The 16,451-nt window shown below is 36.2% G+C and overlaps 1 protein-coding gene across 2 annotated transcripts in view; it reads left to right on the forward strand.

Annotated features, from left to right (window-relative positions):
- Positions 1-16,451, forward strand: part of MEGF9 (multiple EGF like domains 9) — an 83,864-nt gene that overhangs the window by 26,041 nt on the left and 41,372 nt on the right. For both annotated transcript variants that reach the window (XM_035015948.1, XM_035015949.1), the window contains exon 2: positions 15,805-16,006. In XM_035015948.1, coding sequence (XP_034871839.1) covers positions 15,805-16,006 — 202 coding nt within the window. The remainder of the gene's footprint in view (positions 1-15,804; positions 16,007-16,451) is intronic.

A 16,451-nucleotide genomic window follows, 5' to 3' on the forward strand; every position in this document is an offset into this window, starting at 1 on the left:
TGTGTTGGGAAAGGGTGAGGATGCATTCAGGGATAAGTCAGATGTAAAACCTCTTCTTCCAAAACCTAGATAGGACAAGTAGATAAATAACCATAGTACGAGGTTGAGTAGGATAATATTTATTACTGAGAAATGTTAATTAATGGGGAGAAACTATGTTTCATAAAAATTATGAAATATATCAAGCTTTCAGAAAAGCTTATAGAAAGTGAACACCCTCTGTATACCTACCTCTCAGCTTTATAATATCTGAGTTCTCTCCCACATTCACTTTGGATTTTTTTTCATCTTGAAATAAAATGCTAGATATGATTAAAGCCTCAAGTGTTCCTCCTTTATCCCATTTTCTTCCTTCCCTATTCAGATGTAACCACTATTCTGAATGTGGCCCTATGCATTTGAGAAAGCTTATACACACACGCATACATACACACACAAATATAGTGTTGTTTCAATGTTTTAAATTTTGCATAATGGCATCTTATGCTTTTCTCACTCAGTATTTTTTTGAGATTTATCTTTGTTGGTTCACGTAACTCTGAATGACTGAGTTGTTGTGTAGTTGTCCACTCTGTGAATGTACCACAACGTATTCATTTTCTTGTTGATAGGCACTTCAAATAATGATACAGTGGACCTCCTTGCACATGTCTCTTTCTTCACATATGGGAAAGTTTCTCTAGGGCAGTGCTCCTCAATTAATGTGCATAGAAATCACCTGAGTACATTGTTAGAATGTAAATTCTGATTCAGTTGGTCTGAGGCGGGCCTGAGAATCTGCATTTTTCTTAAGTTCTCAGGTAATGCAGATTCATGGACACACACTGAGTTCCTAGGCACTACTAGGTGGTAACACATCATTATCTTTCTGGATATTGCCACGTTGTTCTGTGAAGACCTGATACAAGTTTATATTTCCATCAGGACTGTATGAGAGATTTGGTTGTTCCAGGAATAGCTTCTTTTAGATGACCACCTGTATTTAATCTGTAATCATTCTCTCCTTAAAATTAGATAGATTTTTGGGAAGGGAAACATTAAAAAATCAAGCAAAATTACTTCAGTAGATAGCTTACTTTCAGCATTTCTTAGTAATTGGTCTAAATTACATATATATTTTTTAATTAACGTATTTTATAAAAATTCACCTGTCTTTCTTCAACCTGTCATTCCATTTATCATTGTCAACCCAAATGGGGCTCTGACTCTGGAACAAACTAACAGATTGCTGAAAGGGAAGGAGAACTGTGTCAGGCCCTGTGCTACATTGTTTCATCCCCACAGTTGTCCATGCTCACAGCTAAGAGGTAGAGCCAATGTTTGTGGTCTGGCCTGTCTGGCTTCAAAGCTTATATGGAAAATTACTTTACTACTCTTAGCTTCGGTTACCTATAAAAACAGGGTAGATCAGACAATCAAATTCCTAAGTCCCAGCAATTAAAATTTCCTAGCTCCTTTGGTAAAGTAAGAAATGCACACAAACATGCTGTATGATAATAGCTTCTATTTTTTTTTCTGTTTTTTTTTTTACTATGAATAAAAGATATGTAAAATTTATCATTGTATAAGTATACAGTTCACATTGCACATTGTGTAAGTGTTGAGTATATTTACATTGTTGTGAAACAGATCTCCAGAACTTTTTTGCAAATTTGAAACTCAGTATCGATTAAATAGAACTCCCCTTACTTCTTTCTACTTCCTAATCTCTGGTAAGTACCATTCTGCTCTCTGTTTTTCTAGATTTGACTACTTTAGATGCCTTATATAAGTGGAATCATGTAGTTTTTTTGTTTTGTTTTTTTGTTTTTTGTTTTTTTGTGACTGGCTGATTTCATTTAACATAATGACCTGGAGGTTCATCCATGTTGTAACATGTGACAGGATACCCTCGCTTTTTTTTTTTTATATATATTTTTTAAGATTTTATTTATTTTTTGACAGAGGGATTGACATCGAGAGAGGGAGAAGCAGGCTTCCCGTAGAGCAGGGAGCCCGATGTGGGGCTCGATCCCAGGACCCTGGGATCATGACCTGAGCCGAAGGCAGACACTTAACGACTGAGCCACCCAGGCACCCCTACCCTCGCTTTTTAAGGCTGAATAATATTCCATTGTATGTATATCCCACATTTTGTTTATCCATTCATCCATCAATGGACCTTTAGGTTGCTTCCACATGTTGGCTGTTATGAATAATGCCCTGAACAGGGGGGTACAAATGTGTCTTCAAGGCTCTGCTTTCAATTCTTTTGGATATATACCCAGAAGTGGGATGACTGGATCATATGGTAGTTACATTTCTATAGGAAACTCTATACTGTTTCCCATGGTGATTGCACCATTTTACAATCCTGCCAACGGTGTGGTGAAAGCTTTTAAAGGTACAGAAGGTAGTGAATGGGATGCCTGAAATCAGAAGTGAAGGACAAATAGGTAAATTCCACTAGAGTGGAGGTAAATTTCACTTAGCCTGTTTCTTTTAGATATTTTGGCTAATGTTGTTTGTTTCTCCAAGACTATTACTTTAGAAGTAGAGGAGGGAATCACATTATTTCTTTTTCGATTTATTATTAACCGCTGGTCCCTGAGAACTTCTGAGATTGTTAACTTTCATTAGTGCTTTGGCAATGATTAGGGGAAGTTTGAGGGTTGTGTTTTGTATTGTTTGCGAACTTAACATCTTGGTGCTTCCAAATTCTCATTAAAAAAAATAAAAGTCCTCCCAATCTATTTTAGCATTGACCATTTCAGTTTTCTTTTGAAAACTGAAGAGAGAGTGTGTGTGTGTATGTGTGTGTGTAAAAGGGGTGTGATTAAGTTCCTCTTACAGCCTGTACAAGAGCAGGAGTGAGCTGTGGAGTTGGAAAAGGGGTTTCTCTTCTCTCATGCCCTTAAGATTTTTGAATCTGAAGTGTTACCCAAATGCTTAGTCATGATGATAAAGCAAAGAACTTCACAGCTTGCAGTGTAGAACATGTTTATACTGTGTAAGTGTTTGATAATAGTGGAGAGTGGCAGGAGAGTGGGAAGAATTTGTCAACATGTTTTGAGGAGTAAGAGGATTAGATAAGGCATACAAAGTAAGATAGCCCACTTCCAGTTCCAAAAGAAAAAGTACTTCTTTTAAGTGTCCTTTGGAATAACTCAAGGCTCAGCTATTTCACTTGGCTCTTAGCTCCAAATCCATTAACCTTTAGCACTGCAGACAACTGCAGACAGGTATATTTTCTGCCTTGCAGTGTTTATTTAAAAGGCAAATAGATTTAATTTCACTGTACGACATACGGACAGTATCTGTATGTTCTCAGAGCAGTCTTTACTAGTGACACTGCCCAATTTTAGATGTTCCTGTTGGACAGCTGCAGTTGATTATCAATAAATCTCCCACCTCCAGTCTTCTCCCCTCTGGTCCCCTCTTCACACTGCTGCTAAAGGTAATCTAATCTCAGTTGGACATCGGTGGCCTTCTGACTTTGGGGAAATTCCTTACTTTCTCTGCGCCTCCATTTCCTTCTTTTATTCCCTGTAACACCTGACCTACCTTATAGATAGGTCCTTTGAATGTTTTAAATGTTTGTGCATATAAAGTACATAAAACAGTGCCTGGCATGGAATAAGTCAACACATAAGTAAGCACTAAGTAGTGGAGTGCAGATCATTACTGTTGTCATTATTGTTGTTGTTATTTTTGTTTATGTTGTTGTTGTTTTTACTTCTGAAGCCCACCTCTGGCCACATCATTACTCTGCTCAAGAATTTTCCGTATTTTCCTTTTGCATATAGCAAACTTTTAGGTACATCAGAATCACTTTTGAAGCTTGTAAAAAAATCCATATTCCTGAGATCCTCCCCGCCAACCTGAGATTTCTATTCAATAGGTGTAGGATGGGACCCAGGAATCAGAGTTTCACTGTGCACCCCCGGTGATTCTGAAGCAGGTGGTCCTGATTTGGAGAATTGTTCCATGCAGGATAAAGTGCCCAAGTATACCTTTCTAATATGTATTTTCTTCTCCTAGTCCTCCCTGTCAGTCTTTGTTGCAACCATAGTAAGTAGATTTTCTCTCTACTTACTTGTCCCTATATACCCCTTGTATTTTCCCAAGATGGTATGGCATAATTTTGTAATCAAATACATATTTATTTCTAATAATCCACAAACCATCCATTTAATAATATGTTTAAAAATTGGCTGGGATAGATGTTAAACTGTAATATGTGGGACCAACCTCCTTTTATTGGAAATTAGGAACAATTTCTAGGTTAAATCACTGGGTGCCTTAGGACAGTATTTTTTTTTTTTTTAAGATTTTATTTATTTATTTGACAAAGAGAGACACAGTGAGAGAGGGAGCACAAGCAGGGGGAGTGGGAGAGGGAGAAGCAGGCTCCTGGCTGAGCAGGGAGCCCAATGTGGGGCTCTATCCCAGGACCCCGGGATCATGACCTGAGCCGAAGGCGGCCGCTTAACAACTGAACCACCCAGGCGCCCTGGTTAGGACAGTATTTTTAAGTTGACCTTTTCTTTTGCTCTCTCTGCACTCCTTTCCCCAAACTAATTTTCCAGGTATTACAATGAGCAAATAGTGCTAGCCTTTAAGTTGCTCAGCTGTGCTCTGTAAATAGATACACTAAGGCAAATCTAATCCCAACCTCAGAAGCTATTGGCAGCACTTGAAATTGAAGCTCTCCTCTTTTTCTTAGACTTTCTGTTCTATTGCTACAAAATTAAGGCATTAATGACATTATTTAGGGTAATTTGAGTACATTCAGAGATCTCTGATGGTCCCTGTTCTCAATTCTTGCAATCTGTAGTAACATCTAAGGATGCTACTTTGCTAAAAAGATTGCTTATAATAAAAATGTAGGGTGGGGAAAGAGAAGGCCCTATCCTAGGTGTTTTCTTTGCCTTGTCTCCTGTAATTCTTAGAACATCCTCATAAGTTAGGTATCATTATCCCAATTTTATAAAAAACCTTTACAAAGAGGGCATGAGTTTTAAAATCATAAACAATGGTTTCAGTATTTGAATCTAGGTCCCTTGACCTCATAGACTGCTCTCTTTCTCTTATAGCCTGGAGCCAGATTTTAAGTTGCACAGATTCAATTTCTGTATTTGCTCCTTCCTCCTCCCCACCTCCCCTTAAACTGAAGGATATTGTGAGCATTTTGTAAATAAAGAAGTTCATATAAATTCAAAGTTTGATAGAGTAGCTATTCTTTCAAGCCATATAGGTGGTATTTAGTCAGTTCTTGCAGTACATTCTCAATTTGGTAATAGCCAGAAAGAAAAAAATGTCCTTCCAAAAAGTAAGCAGTAACTTTTACGAAATGGAAAAACTGGTTTTTGAAAAGAAGCCTTGAAAAATGCAAGCAAATAGGAAAATGGTGGCACAAAAAACTTTTTTTGGCCTATGTTCAGGTAGCAGTTTTGTTGTTCAGCATAGTCTGTATCCAGAATTTAGAGAGATACTGGAGATACTAATTAGGAGTATTATTTTAGCTACGAGACTGTATTTAAATAAAATAACTGGTCCCAAATATTAAATCATGGGTGTGTGTTTTTGGCTCTGAACAATATATTAAGACTCAGGGACCAAAAGCAAATGCAAGGTGTTCTAAGTCTCCCGTTGAGAATTATTTTTGTAGCTTGACCAGCTGTTTCCCTCCATCCTACTGTTTGCTAATCATTTGACTTGATGTCACCTGCTTACAAAGAAAATAGACTAAAAAAAAAAAAAAACACAAAACCCCCACCCAACTGTATTTAACAGCAGTAGGTAGAATTTTAATTTCTTTTTCTTGTTTTTCCCTTTCCCTCCTTCCCTTTTTTTAAAGGAAGAAAGCTCTGTGGTGAAGTGGAATGAGGAAGAGCACTAGAGTAAGAGAAACCTGGGTCTGAATGTTGTCTCACCACGTACAGTAACTGTGTGGTCTTGGGCAGTGACTTCACTTCTCTAAGTTCTGATTTCCCTATTTACAAACACCCCTTGCAAGGTTGTTGTGAAGTGTTCATTCAAGTGAAATGTGTGACTGATAAAGGCTGAGACATTGTAGGTAATAGTAAGTGGTAATTACATTTATTACAATTAATAATAAGGCTGACCTAGGGATTAAGATAATCAGTTGTGTGAAACACTTTGCTCTATTTTACCAACAAATTGTTGTGGTTGAGGAAACTCAGAATTATATCTATTGATAGCCAGGGAAGATATGACCTTCAGTGGAAGACCTCCGTGTAATTTAAAATAGAAGTCTTACTCAAAAGAATCAAGGCAAAAACATTAGAAATAATGAGAGTTCATCAAAATGACTATGTATATATCTCCAAAAGAACTGAAGTTAATAAGTATTTCTAGCTAATACTAATTAGAGGAGATAATGGGGAAAAATCACACTAATCACCACTGCCACAAATGATACAAAGTTTAGGAATAATCGCATCAAGATATGTATGCAACTCATATAAATATGTTTTTAAATTATGAAATTTTGCTGAGAGATAGAGAGAAAGACAATAAGTGGAGAGGCATACCTGTGCTCACAGGTAGAAAAATGGAATATTATAAAGCTACCAGTTCCTGATACACTAACTTTTAGAATAAGTGGAATTAATGGGAAAACTACAATAGGATTTTTTTGGAGGAAATGTGGCTGTAGAGTTCAGCTGGAAACATAAATAACTATCAACAACTAAAAGAAAATGTAAAGAAAGGTAATCCATTAGTGAAACATGTTATAAAGCTGCAGTTATTAAAACTTTTTTTTTTTTTAGCATACTGGTAAAAGAATAGACAGATCAAGTTAATAAATCAGAAACAGATTCTGATGTGAAAAAATATATTAGCATACCATATAAAAAGGACCACAGTTTTTTTAATGATTCAACAGTTGACATTTAGGTAGTTTTCAGTTTTTGGTGATTATGAATACAACTGCTATAAACATTCACTGATGCTTACCTGTGAACATAAGTTTTCATTTCTCTTGGGTAAATACCTAGGATTAAAATTGCTAGGTCATATAGTAGGTGTAAATTTAAGTTTATAAGAAATGGCCAGATTGTTTTCTAAGCATTCCTATTAGTAACATGGAAGAGTTCTAGTTGCTCAGCACTGTTATCAGCACTGGGTACTGCCAGTTTTTAAAAATTCAGTCATTCTATTACATATGTACTAGTATGTCATTATGGTTTCAATTTGCATTTTCCTAATAAAAGATGTTGAGCATCTTTTCAAGTGTTTATTTGTTATACATATGCCTTCTTTGGTGAAGTATCTGTTCAGACCTTTTCCCCATTTTAAAATTGTGGTTTTTTTACTGTTAAGTTTTGAGAGTTCTTCGTATATTCTTGACACAAGTCCTTTGACAGAAATGTGATTTGCAAATATTCTCCCAGTTGGTGACTGTGTTTTCATTCTCTTAGTAGTTTTATAAAGAGCAAAAGTTTTAAATTTTAATAAAGTCCAACTTATAAATTTTCATTTTATGGATTTTGCTTTTGGTGTTGTATCTAAAAGTTCTTTGCTCACTCCGGGGTCAATCACATTTTCTCCTATGTTTTCTTCTAGAGGTATTGTAGTTTTACATTTTACATTTGGGGCTATGATCTATTTTGAGTTAATTTTTGAACAAGGTGTGAGGTTAGGTCAAAGTTCAGCTTTTTGCTGAGGGACACCCAACTGTTCCAACACCACTTATTGAAAAAATGATCCTTTCCCCTTGAATTTCTTTTGCACCTTGTCAAAAATTAGTTGATGATATTTATGCGGGTCTATTCCTGGGCTGTTTTGTTCCATTGACCTTTGTGTCTTTTCTTTCACCAATAACACATTGTCTTGATTATTATAGCTATAAAATAAGTCTTGAAATGAGTTATTGAAAGTCTTCCAACTTTATTCTTCTTTGGCTGTTCAAGTTTCTTTACTTTTTAAAATTTATTTTCGAGTCAGTTTGTGAATACCTACCAAAAAATCCTGATGAGATTTTGACTGGTGTTCACTGAATCTATAGATTTAATTGTTATGCTGTGTCTCTCCACTTATTTAGGTCTTTTTTTGTGTTTTTTTTTTTCTTCACTGTCTTATAGTTTTTAGCCTAAAGATCATGTATATATTATGTTAGCTTTAGCCGTAAGTATTTCATATGGATAGATGACAAGAATTACCCATAATTTATAGATCGAGACACTGAAACTCAGAGCAGTTAGACTTAATGAAGGTCACAGAGCTGGTTAATTAGCAGCAAATTCTGGTTGTAAGATGTCCTGGGTCTGTCTAGTGTTTTTTGTACTTGTTTTGATAGTCAGAAGTTTCTCATAGTGAAAAGACATGGATTTTGGAGTTCTTCAGTTTGGGTTGCAATCTGTTTTCCAGTACTGGTTGGTTGTGTGATTGTTTCATTTCTCTCAGACTTATGTTCCTTCAAGTCACCTACCTCACAGGATTGTGGTGAAGACTGAGGGATGTGTACATATGAAGTTTTTAGTGCGATGTTGGATATACATGTCAATAAGCAGTCATATCATCTTGGTTATTAGTAGTAGTGAAAGCTGGTTGTTACAACCTTTCCCAGAACTTGTCATTTTGTCTCAGTAATCGGATGAATTGTCTTTGAATTATGGAACGCTGTCAGTGAGCCAAGGACCAAGCACTGACAACATGGTCCTTAAGTATGAGGCAGAAAATTTTCTATAAAACCTATGTTGTTGTTACCCACTTTTTTCCCCTGTGTCTACCGTAAAGTAGAAGAAATGTTTTGTGACAATGAATTATGACTGGGAATTTTAATGGATACATTTTTATTTTAAAAGGTAAAGCTTAAAGCTTTTCTTTAAAAGTAGTGGCTTTAAAACTTTCCACATTTCTGTGAAATCTGGTTTAATGCAAGAAACTCATCAGCTTTAATACTGAGTTTCCCAGTTTTGCAAAGATTTGTAACCCTACCCTGGCATAACATAAATGTGAAATGTAACTTGAGTATCAGTGTTATGCTAGAGTAAGATCTTTTATAAAAATAAAAATTCTGTTGGGGCCCCTGGGTGGCTCAGTCATTAAGCGTCTGCCTTCGGCTCAGGTCATGATCCCGGGGTCCTGGGATCGAGCCCCACATCGGGCTCCCTGCTCGGCCAGGAGCCTGCTTCTCCCTCTCTCACTCCCCCTGCTTGTGTTCCCTCTCTAGCTGTCTCTCTCTCTCTGTCAAATAAATAAAATAAAATCTTAAAAAAATAAAAAATAAAAAAATAAAAATTCTGTTGATAATTCCTTTTCTCTAGAATGAGGCCTTTCCAGGATTCCTTTACTCTAAACCTAAAAAGATGGAATATGAGCCTGATAAAAAGTACATTTTGAAATAAATAAACCGTATGCTTAGGAAATCAGGCCTGTAGTCAAGACAATATTATTATTTGTTGTTGTTGTTTTGTATTCTTTCTTTCTTTCTTTCTTTCTTTTATTTTATTTTATTTATTTATTCATGAAAGTCAGAGAGAGAGAGAGAGGCAGAGGCAGAGGGAGAGAAGCAGGCTCCCCGCCCAGTAGGGAGTCTGATGCGGGACTCGATCCCAGGACCCTGGGATGGAGTCTGATGCGGGACTCGATCCCAGGACCCTGGGATCATGACCTGAGCCGAAGGAAAGATGCCCAACCATCTGAGCCACCCAGGTGCCCCGTTGTTTTGTATTCTTTTGATGTATAGGCAGAGGTTTGAATTAAGTATTCCTACTTTTGATTTTGACAACTATTTTTCTCTTTCTTTTCAATTTGAATATCAGGACAGATGTTATTTTTGTAAATATTATCCTAGGTTTGTGGAAAAGACAGACTGGGTAGGTTCAAAGTCATTATACTTACAGGTATTTCCCAAGTGTTTCTTTAAATAGAGTAGGGTTTTTAATGACGAATCTCAAAGGAAAAGAAACAGTTGTGTATGAAAAAGGGATGGGAATCCTATACATCTTTATCTTATTTTTTCCTCTTCTCCTTCATTTTACACAGGAGCAATTATAACCAAAGACTTAAGTTGGAGCCAAAGGAAAAAAGATGCTACTTCTTTTAGTTAAATAACATTTTCTTTATTTATTTTATTATTTATTTATTTTTTTAAGAGAGATAAAGAGCACATGCATGTGTGGGAACTGGGGTGGAGGTGGAGGGAAGGGACAGACAGAAAGGGAGGGAGAGAATCTCAAGCAGGCTACACCGTAGCTCAGTGCAGATCCTGATGCTGGGCTCAATCTCACGACCCTGAGATCACAACTTGAGCCATAATTGAGAGTCGGATGCTTAACTGACTGAGCCACCCAGGTGCCCCAGTTAAATAGCATTTTAAACCCTAAAATGTTCCACAGCTGTTTGTGCAGTAATCAATTGAAACATTCATCAATTCTTGCTATCTTAATTGTAACATTAGCTTTGCAAAAGACTTCAATTATTAGTTGGGTCCCATGTGACTTTAGTGTCACAATCCACCTAATGTAGTTGCTTGCAGGACACCAAGGCTTCCTTCTTGCAAAATCTAAGAACGTAGTCCAAAAAAAAAAAAAAAAAAAAGAGCAGAGTCTAGTAAAACCTCATTGCTTTAAAAATTTTTTTTTGTTTTTTAAAATTTACATCCAGTAAAATTTACTCATATGGTATTCAGTTCTATTGATGTTTTAAATTTTGGTTATAAGATTAAGTGCTGAGCCTTGATACATTTTAAATACATGTCTTCTAGCTTTTGCTACTTTGACACTGAACAGAAGACACATAAGTAAATATTACAGTACATTTTGTATGTCTTCTGAATATGCAGAAGAATGAAAAGTTTTGGAATAGCCTAGAGCAGTTTTTAAAAAATGTTCTTAATAGATAATTTTTTTTATTCTTTCAATATCTGAAGATATTGAAAGCAAGAATGAAATCATTGTCGAAGGAATCAAAAGGAGTTGGAAATTGAGTTTTGCAAAGGTATTTCCACAATTTTGCAAGAGGCTATAGGTAGAATTGACTATATTCCTGAATCAGATTCCTGTGAGTGCTCTGTGTTAGTTATATTTACAAGTATTTTCCCAGTCTCTATGCATAAATGCAATACTTGTTTTGTAATCAATTTAGTTCAGCAACAGTGTTCTTATCAATTAACATTTTTTTGTTCTATGACATTTGCATCATGAATTGCCTGGGGACAAAATTTTTTTCATTTACTTATTCAGATCTTTCATTTACTGCTTTTACAGTTCTTATTTATCTGCAAAAGGCTAACACACTATTGTACCAAATTGCTTGAGTCTCCAGACATCATAGTTAATTACAACACTCAGAAAGGACTTCAAAAGAGACAGACAGAGGGCACATTAATTGGGACATAGTATCACAATATTTTTCTAAAAACTACCATCAAAGTAGCTGCAGATACCAAAACACATTAAAATTCTCTAGAAGATATGATGGACTTTTTACTGTGCAGTGACATGAGGTTGTTAAAAGCTGGATGCAGAAAGAAGACTACCAGGTGTATGAGAAAAGGTCTTTAGTATGTGCAGGGAGACAATCTCTTACCAGTATAAGTGTTTGTGCACAAAGGGGGTGGGGGAGCTTATGGGACTTCTAAACAAAGTTACTCTATATTTATTTTTCATTGCTGAGATTGTTCATCTCCTGGCCCTTGGTAAGGATTGTTTGAAAAAGTTCAGTATTTGATTTAAATGCAATGATTATTTTGGATACTTTTACTACAAAATCTTCACGTACATTCAAGTTCTTAGAGAAAAATGCCAAGTTATTGTCTCTTCTCTGGGCCTTTATATTTCTATTTTCAAATAGTCTGGCACCAGATTTTAGTTTCTTATTCTTCCTTAGGGTTCAATTCATTGCTCTTCAAAGTATTTCATTGCTCTTCAGAAGTCAAACAAAAAGAAAAAATATTGCTAAAGATTGCCATCTCTTTGCTAACATTTATGTTACTTTTCTCTAATTATCTCTCTATAGAGCTTTCCCAAGAATCACAGGGCATTGAAAGAAAACCCACAGCTCAAATGATGGAGAATTTACTTCATATGTACTCTTAGGCAGCCACATGAGATTTTTGGCATTTCATTCAGACTTGTCCATAATTAGTTTTTTGGGTCCTCTTCATATTGTTTCATTCCCATTAACATCCATACTAGTAACTTACCATTAGTCATGTCCCTGACTCCTTTGTGCTGCTTTGCTAAGATTCTGCCTCATTAAAAAGTCAGCACTTTGTCTCTTTTCTTGGCTATAGATCCTTTCTACTCCTTCTATCAACTGAAATTCCTTTCTTCTTCTTCTTCTTCTTCTTCTTCATATTGCCAGCCTGCTAGTAAATTGCATTGTTTCTGCATTAACTCCTGTCTGGTTCTATATGAATGTCAAGAACTGTGAAGGCTCTGAGTTTTTACTCTACTTACAAGGTAACGAGTTATCCTAACACAATTTATTGGATATTCATAGTGCTTTACATTTATTACTGTTGCTCATACTATTCATTTAAGTTGGGTCATTTCATTTGAGGTCAGTCACTGGGAGAGGGCCTCAGATTCCGAGCTCCAAACAGAAAAGATGCACATGTTCCCTGGCATTTTGTATGCTTTGCTTTAACTTCCTCTCCCTTGGTTAATTTGGAGAGGAATGTTAATGTGATAGTACATTTTGTCTTCATAAATCAACCCCCTTCTTGGCACGAGGGTTGTCGCTCTTGCTGAAATATTTGCCATATATTCCACTACTACTAGAATGATTAATACAAGGGGCATATAATCAATAAATGCTCTTTTCATCCTCCCTAAAACCACATCCTTAACCCTTCTGTTTTCATCATTGTATTTGTAGGCACCCATATTGGTAATATATGAAGCCCAGATTACATATTATACCCCTTATTTTCTTCCTAGATAACATACAACTTGGATTTCTGAATGTCAGGACACTAACTCTATTTCCTAAACATTGTCAAAAACTGCCATGGTAATAAATCCAATCCCACGCTTTCTTGTCCACAGGGTATAACAAAGCTGTGGCCTATGAACTGACATCTGAATTGTTGTTGTGTTATTTTATCTGGTATCTCTTTCTTCCAGCTATACTTCTCACAGTACTCCAAACTACCTCCAGTGTTGGGGCTGAGTGTAATTGGTACTGTATTATTCCCTGTTTACAGACAAGAAAAGGAAGGCACAAGAGGGTAGTTAACTTCTCTAAGGTCATAAAGTTAGTGATGAGAGAGCTGGATTTCAGCCTATAGCCATCTGCCTCTATCGTCTATACTCATAACTGCTTCACTTTCCTGCCTCTTCAACTTATTGGCATATGAGAGTTATAGGTAATAGATGTTGTTACAGATTCATACTAGGGTAATAGAATTAGAGTTTGTGGAGGAGTAAGTTTCAGCCGACTCTTGAAATAGGGAATAGGTTTGAATATGTGGAGAGTAGAGAGCATTTCAAGGAGGACAAAATGAGCAAAGGTCCAAAGATGAGACTAAAAAGAATATGTTCAGAGGATATGGAAGAGATTGACTTGGCTCTAGAGAAGTAATAAATAACTAATGAAATTGATTTGTACTCAAGTTTATCCATTAGAACTTTATTGGAAAAAAAACAGTTTTTTCCTCAAAGTTTTTAGATTAATTATGTTATTTTATTTTTTAAAAAGATCTTATTTATTTATTTGACACAGAGAGAGACAGCTAGAGAGGGAACACAAGCAGGGGGAGTGGGAGAGGGAGAAGCAGGCTCCTGGCTGAGCAGGGAGCCCGATGCAGGGCTTGATCCGAGGACCCTGGGATCATGACCTGAGCCGAAGGCAGACGCTTAACGACTGAGACACCCAGGCGCCACTAATTAAGTTATTTTTAAAAAAATACTTATTGATTGGGAATACTGATTTGGGTTTCAGATGGAAGTACATTTGTAAGGAAATAATAGAATAAAATAGTCTTAGACTTTTTTCTTAATCTGTTCATTTTTCTTGAGCTAGTTCTGTCCACACCAGCATAATTTGGTTAGTTTAACTTGTGATGAAATTGGTCCAGCAGGAGGAATTGGATGTATGTTGAAATTCTGCCAGATTTGGAAGAAAAATGTTATTTTAAGGATTCTGGTCATTTTTGGTGGAGTGTAGGTTTTACCATGAAGTTGTCATTGGCAACTTTTCAGACCACTAAACATGGCTTCCTTATTTACAAAAACCACAAACACACACACACACACACACACAGCAAACACTACAAATAATGTGAAAACAAGTAACTCTGTCAAACAGATGTCATGCTTACATAGCCTAGTAAAAATAAGAAAGTTGACTGAGATGGGAAGCTGATACCTTTTCTAAGTTTGGTGAATGAAGAAATCTTGAATTCTTCTTTGAGATTTGTAACTAATTTACCACGCATGCTTGAATTATGCATAAAGTAAATCACTCACCAATATATGTATATTCATTCATTTGATCTATTTACAAATTAGAATAGATGGAAAGATCAGGGAGATAAGCTGACCCCAAAGGTTAGGAACTGAAGAAGTGTGGGAGGTATGGATTGGTATGGGTGTGGCCAAGTGGGAATTTCTCTGTGGAATCCTTTGCTTTGATTTGTGTGAATGAGCAACTTGTGATGACATTAGGAATTTTAATTCACTTTTCCAGACTAGAGAAGCAAATGCCTTTATAACATTCTATTTAAGACCCTGGATTTGCAGTTATTCAGTAACTTTTTAAAAAATCATCAAAAATGACATTAAGGATTATTTTTTCCAAGTTAAATTTTTATCAATGTAATGTCATTTCATATAGTGCCTTACCTACTCAAGTTTAATTTGTACTAGATTTTGGGGGGACTTGTTAAACCTAGGTTTGTAGCTATTTTGGAATTGGGGCTATTCTTAAACTGTGTACAAGGTTTTACTTCATCTGCAGTTGACTTTACTTGTTTTTTAAATGCTCGCAAAGTCCTCTGTTGGTACTGTGTCAAACCATTGTTGAAAATACTTTCTTGATAAAATGAGTGTAAACAATAGCAAAAACCAAATTCGAGCTGACCTTTAAATACATCTACATTTAAAGGCTAAAGCCAAGGACTTCTAAATATTTTCATCCAAAGAACTCTTTGAAATGTAGCTAAAGGAAAGTTTATTTTCTAAATCTTAAAACTTAGGAAAAAGATTCAAACTGTGATTGGTTTTAGCCCACTGATCAGGGTGACTGTGGCCACTTTCTCATCTAGGATTTATTGTTCATCCTTTCCTTACCTTAAAGTTTCAACTCTCCATGAATTCTTTCCTGGGAAGAACATATTAGCTTATGATTCCAGCTCCAGCACAATTTTGGCTAACCTGTATAAATGACCACAGTAAACCATTTGAGCCTTAGGCTTTTGCTGCTGTACAATGAGACTCTTCATTATTTAACATGTTGCCATTTCCAGCATGTGCTCTCAGTGCCATGTAGGTAAGCAGAGATAGGCCTTTGAGGTCTCCAGTCCAGCAAAACTGAGTAGTATACAGGGTTCCCCACCCCACATATTAGAGTGTAGGGTAGGAGGGCTAGAAGATAAGGAGTACTGGAAAGGACATTGAGAATGTTAGCTTTATAATTATGAGTGACGTATAGTTTTACATACCTGACTGCCTATATTTCCCATCTTAAATAAACGGGTCAGCAAGTGAATTTGAACCAGAATTCATTTTTTTTCCCATCCTTACAAAATTGTCATGAACATTTATTAGGAAAAATAAAATAGCATTCATTTAACTAAGAAAGCATTAAATCTTAGTTACTAATGTCTCTTTTCTTCTTCCCTTATAGATGATGCATGTAACTGCTCTGTGGCAGGAAGCCTGGACGTGAATCGCTGCAACCAGACCACAGGGCAGTGTGAGTGCTGGCCACCTTATCAAGGGCTCCGTTGTGACACCTGCAGGGATAGCTTTTACCTGAATCACACTTCTGGGCTCTGTCTGCCGTGTGACTGTAGTCCACACGGAGCCCTCAGCGCGCTCTGCAGCAGGTAAGCAGCAGTAGGTGGAGGTGATGCTATTTTATCAAGAAAAAGAAAAGGCTCTTGCTCTCAAGGACCAGAGTGGTTTAAATAAAGGGGGATCAGGGGGCATAGATTCATAAAATATTTCATACACTTTTATTTCCTCACTTTGTATATTTAATATTAAAATTAAAAAGCATCTAATTTACTGATCTAGTTCTTCAAAAGGACCTGGGTCACCAATTTTGCTTTGTGATAATTTCTCTAAATTTCATGGAAAAAAATTATTGAGAAAGCAGTCTCCTTTCTGGAAGTGATAACTTCCTGGCATTTCCAGGGGAAACGTTCTTATTATGTTTATTCACATACCATTGGATTTTCAGGAAACTTACTCTTTGCTTTATTTTTTCTCTTATCCAAATGCCAGAACTGTTTCTTTGCACATCTAAGGCTTAAAGTTGGTAATATCCTA

The sequence above is a fragment of the Mirounga leonina genome, unplaced genomic scaffold, assembly GCF_011800145.1.
Source record: "Mirounga leonina isolate KUSES-001 unplaced genomic scaffold, KU_Mleo_1.0 Mir_170, whole genome shotgun sequence".
NCBI classification, from domain to species: domain Eukaryota; kingdom Metazoa; phylum Chordata; class Mammalia; order Carnivora; family Phocidae; genus Mirounga; species Mirounga leonina.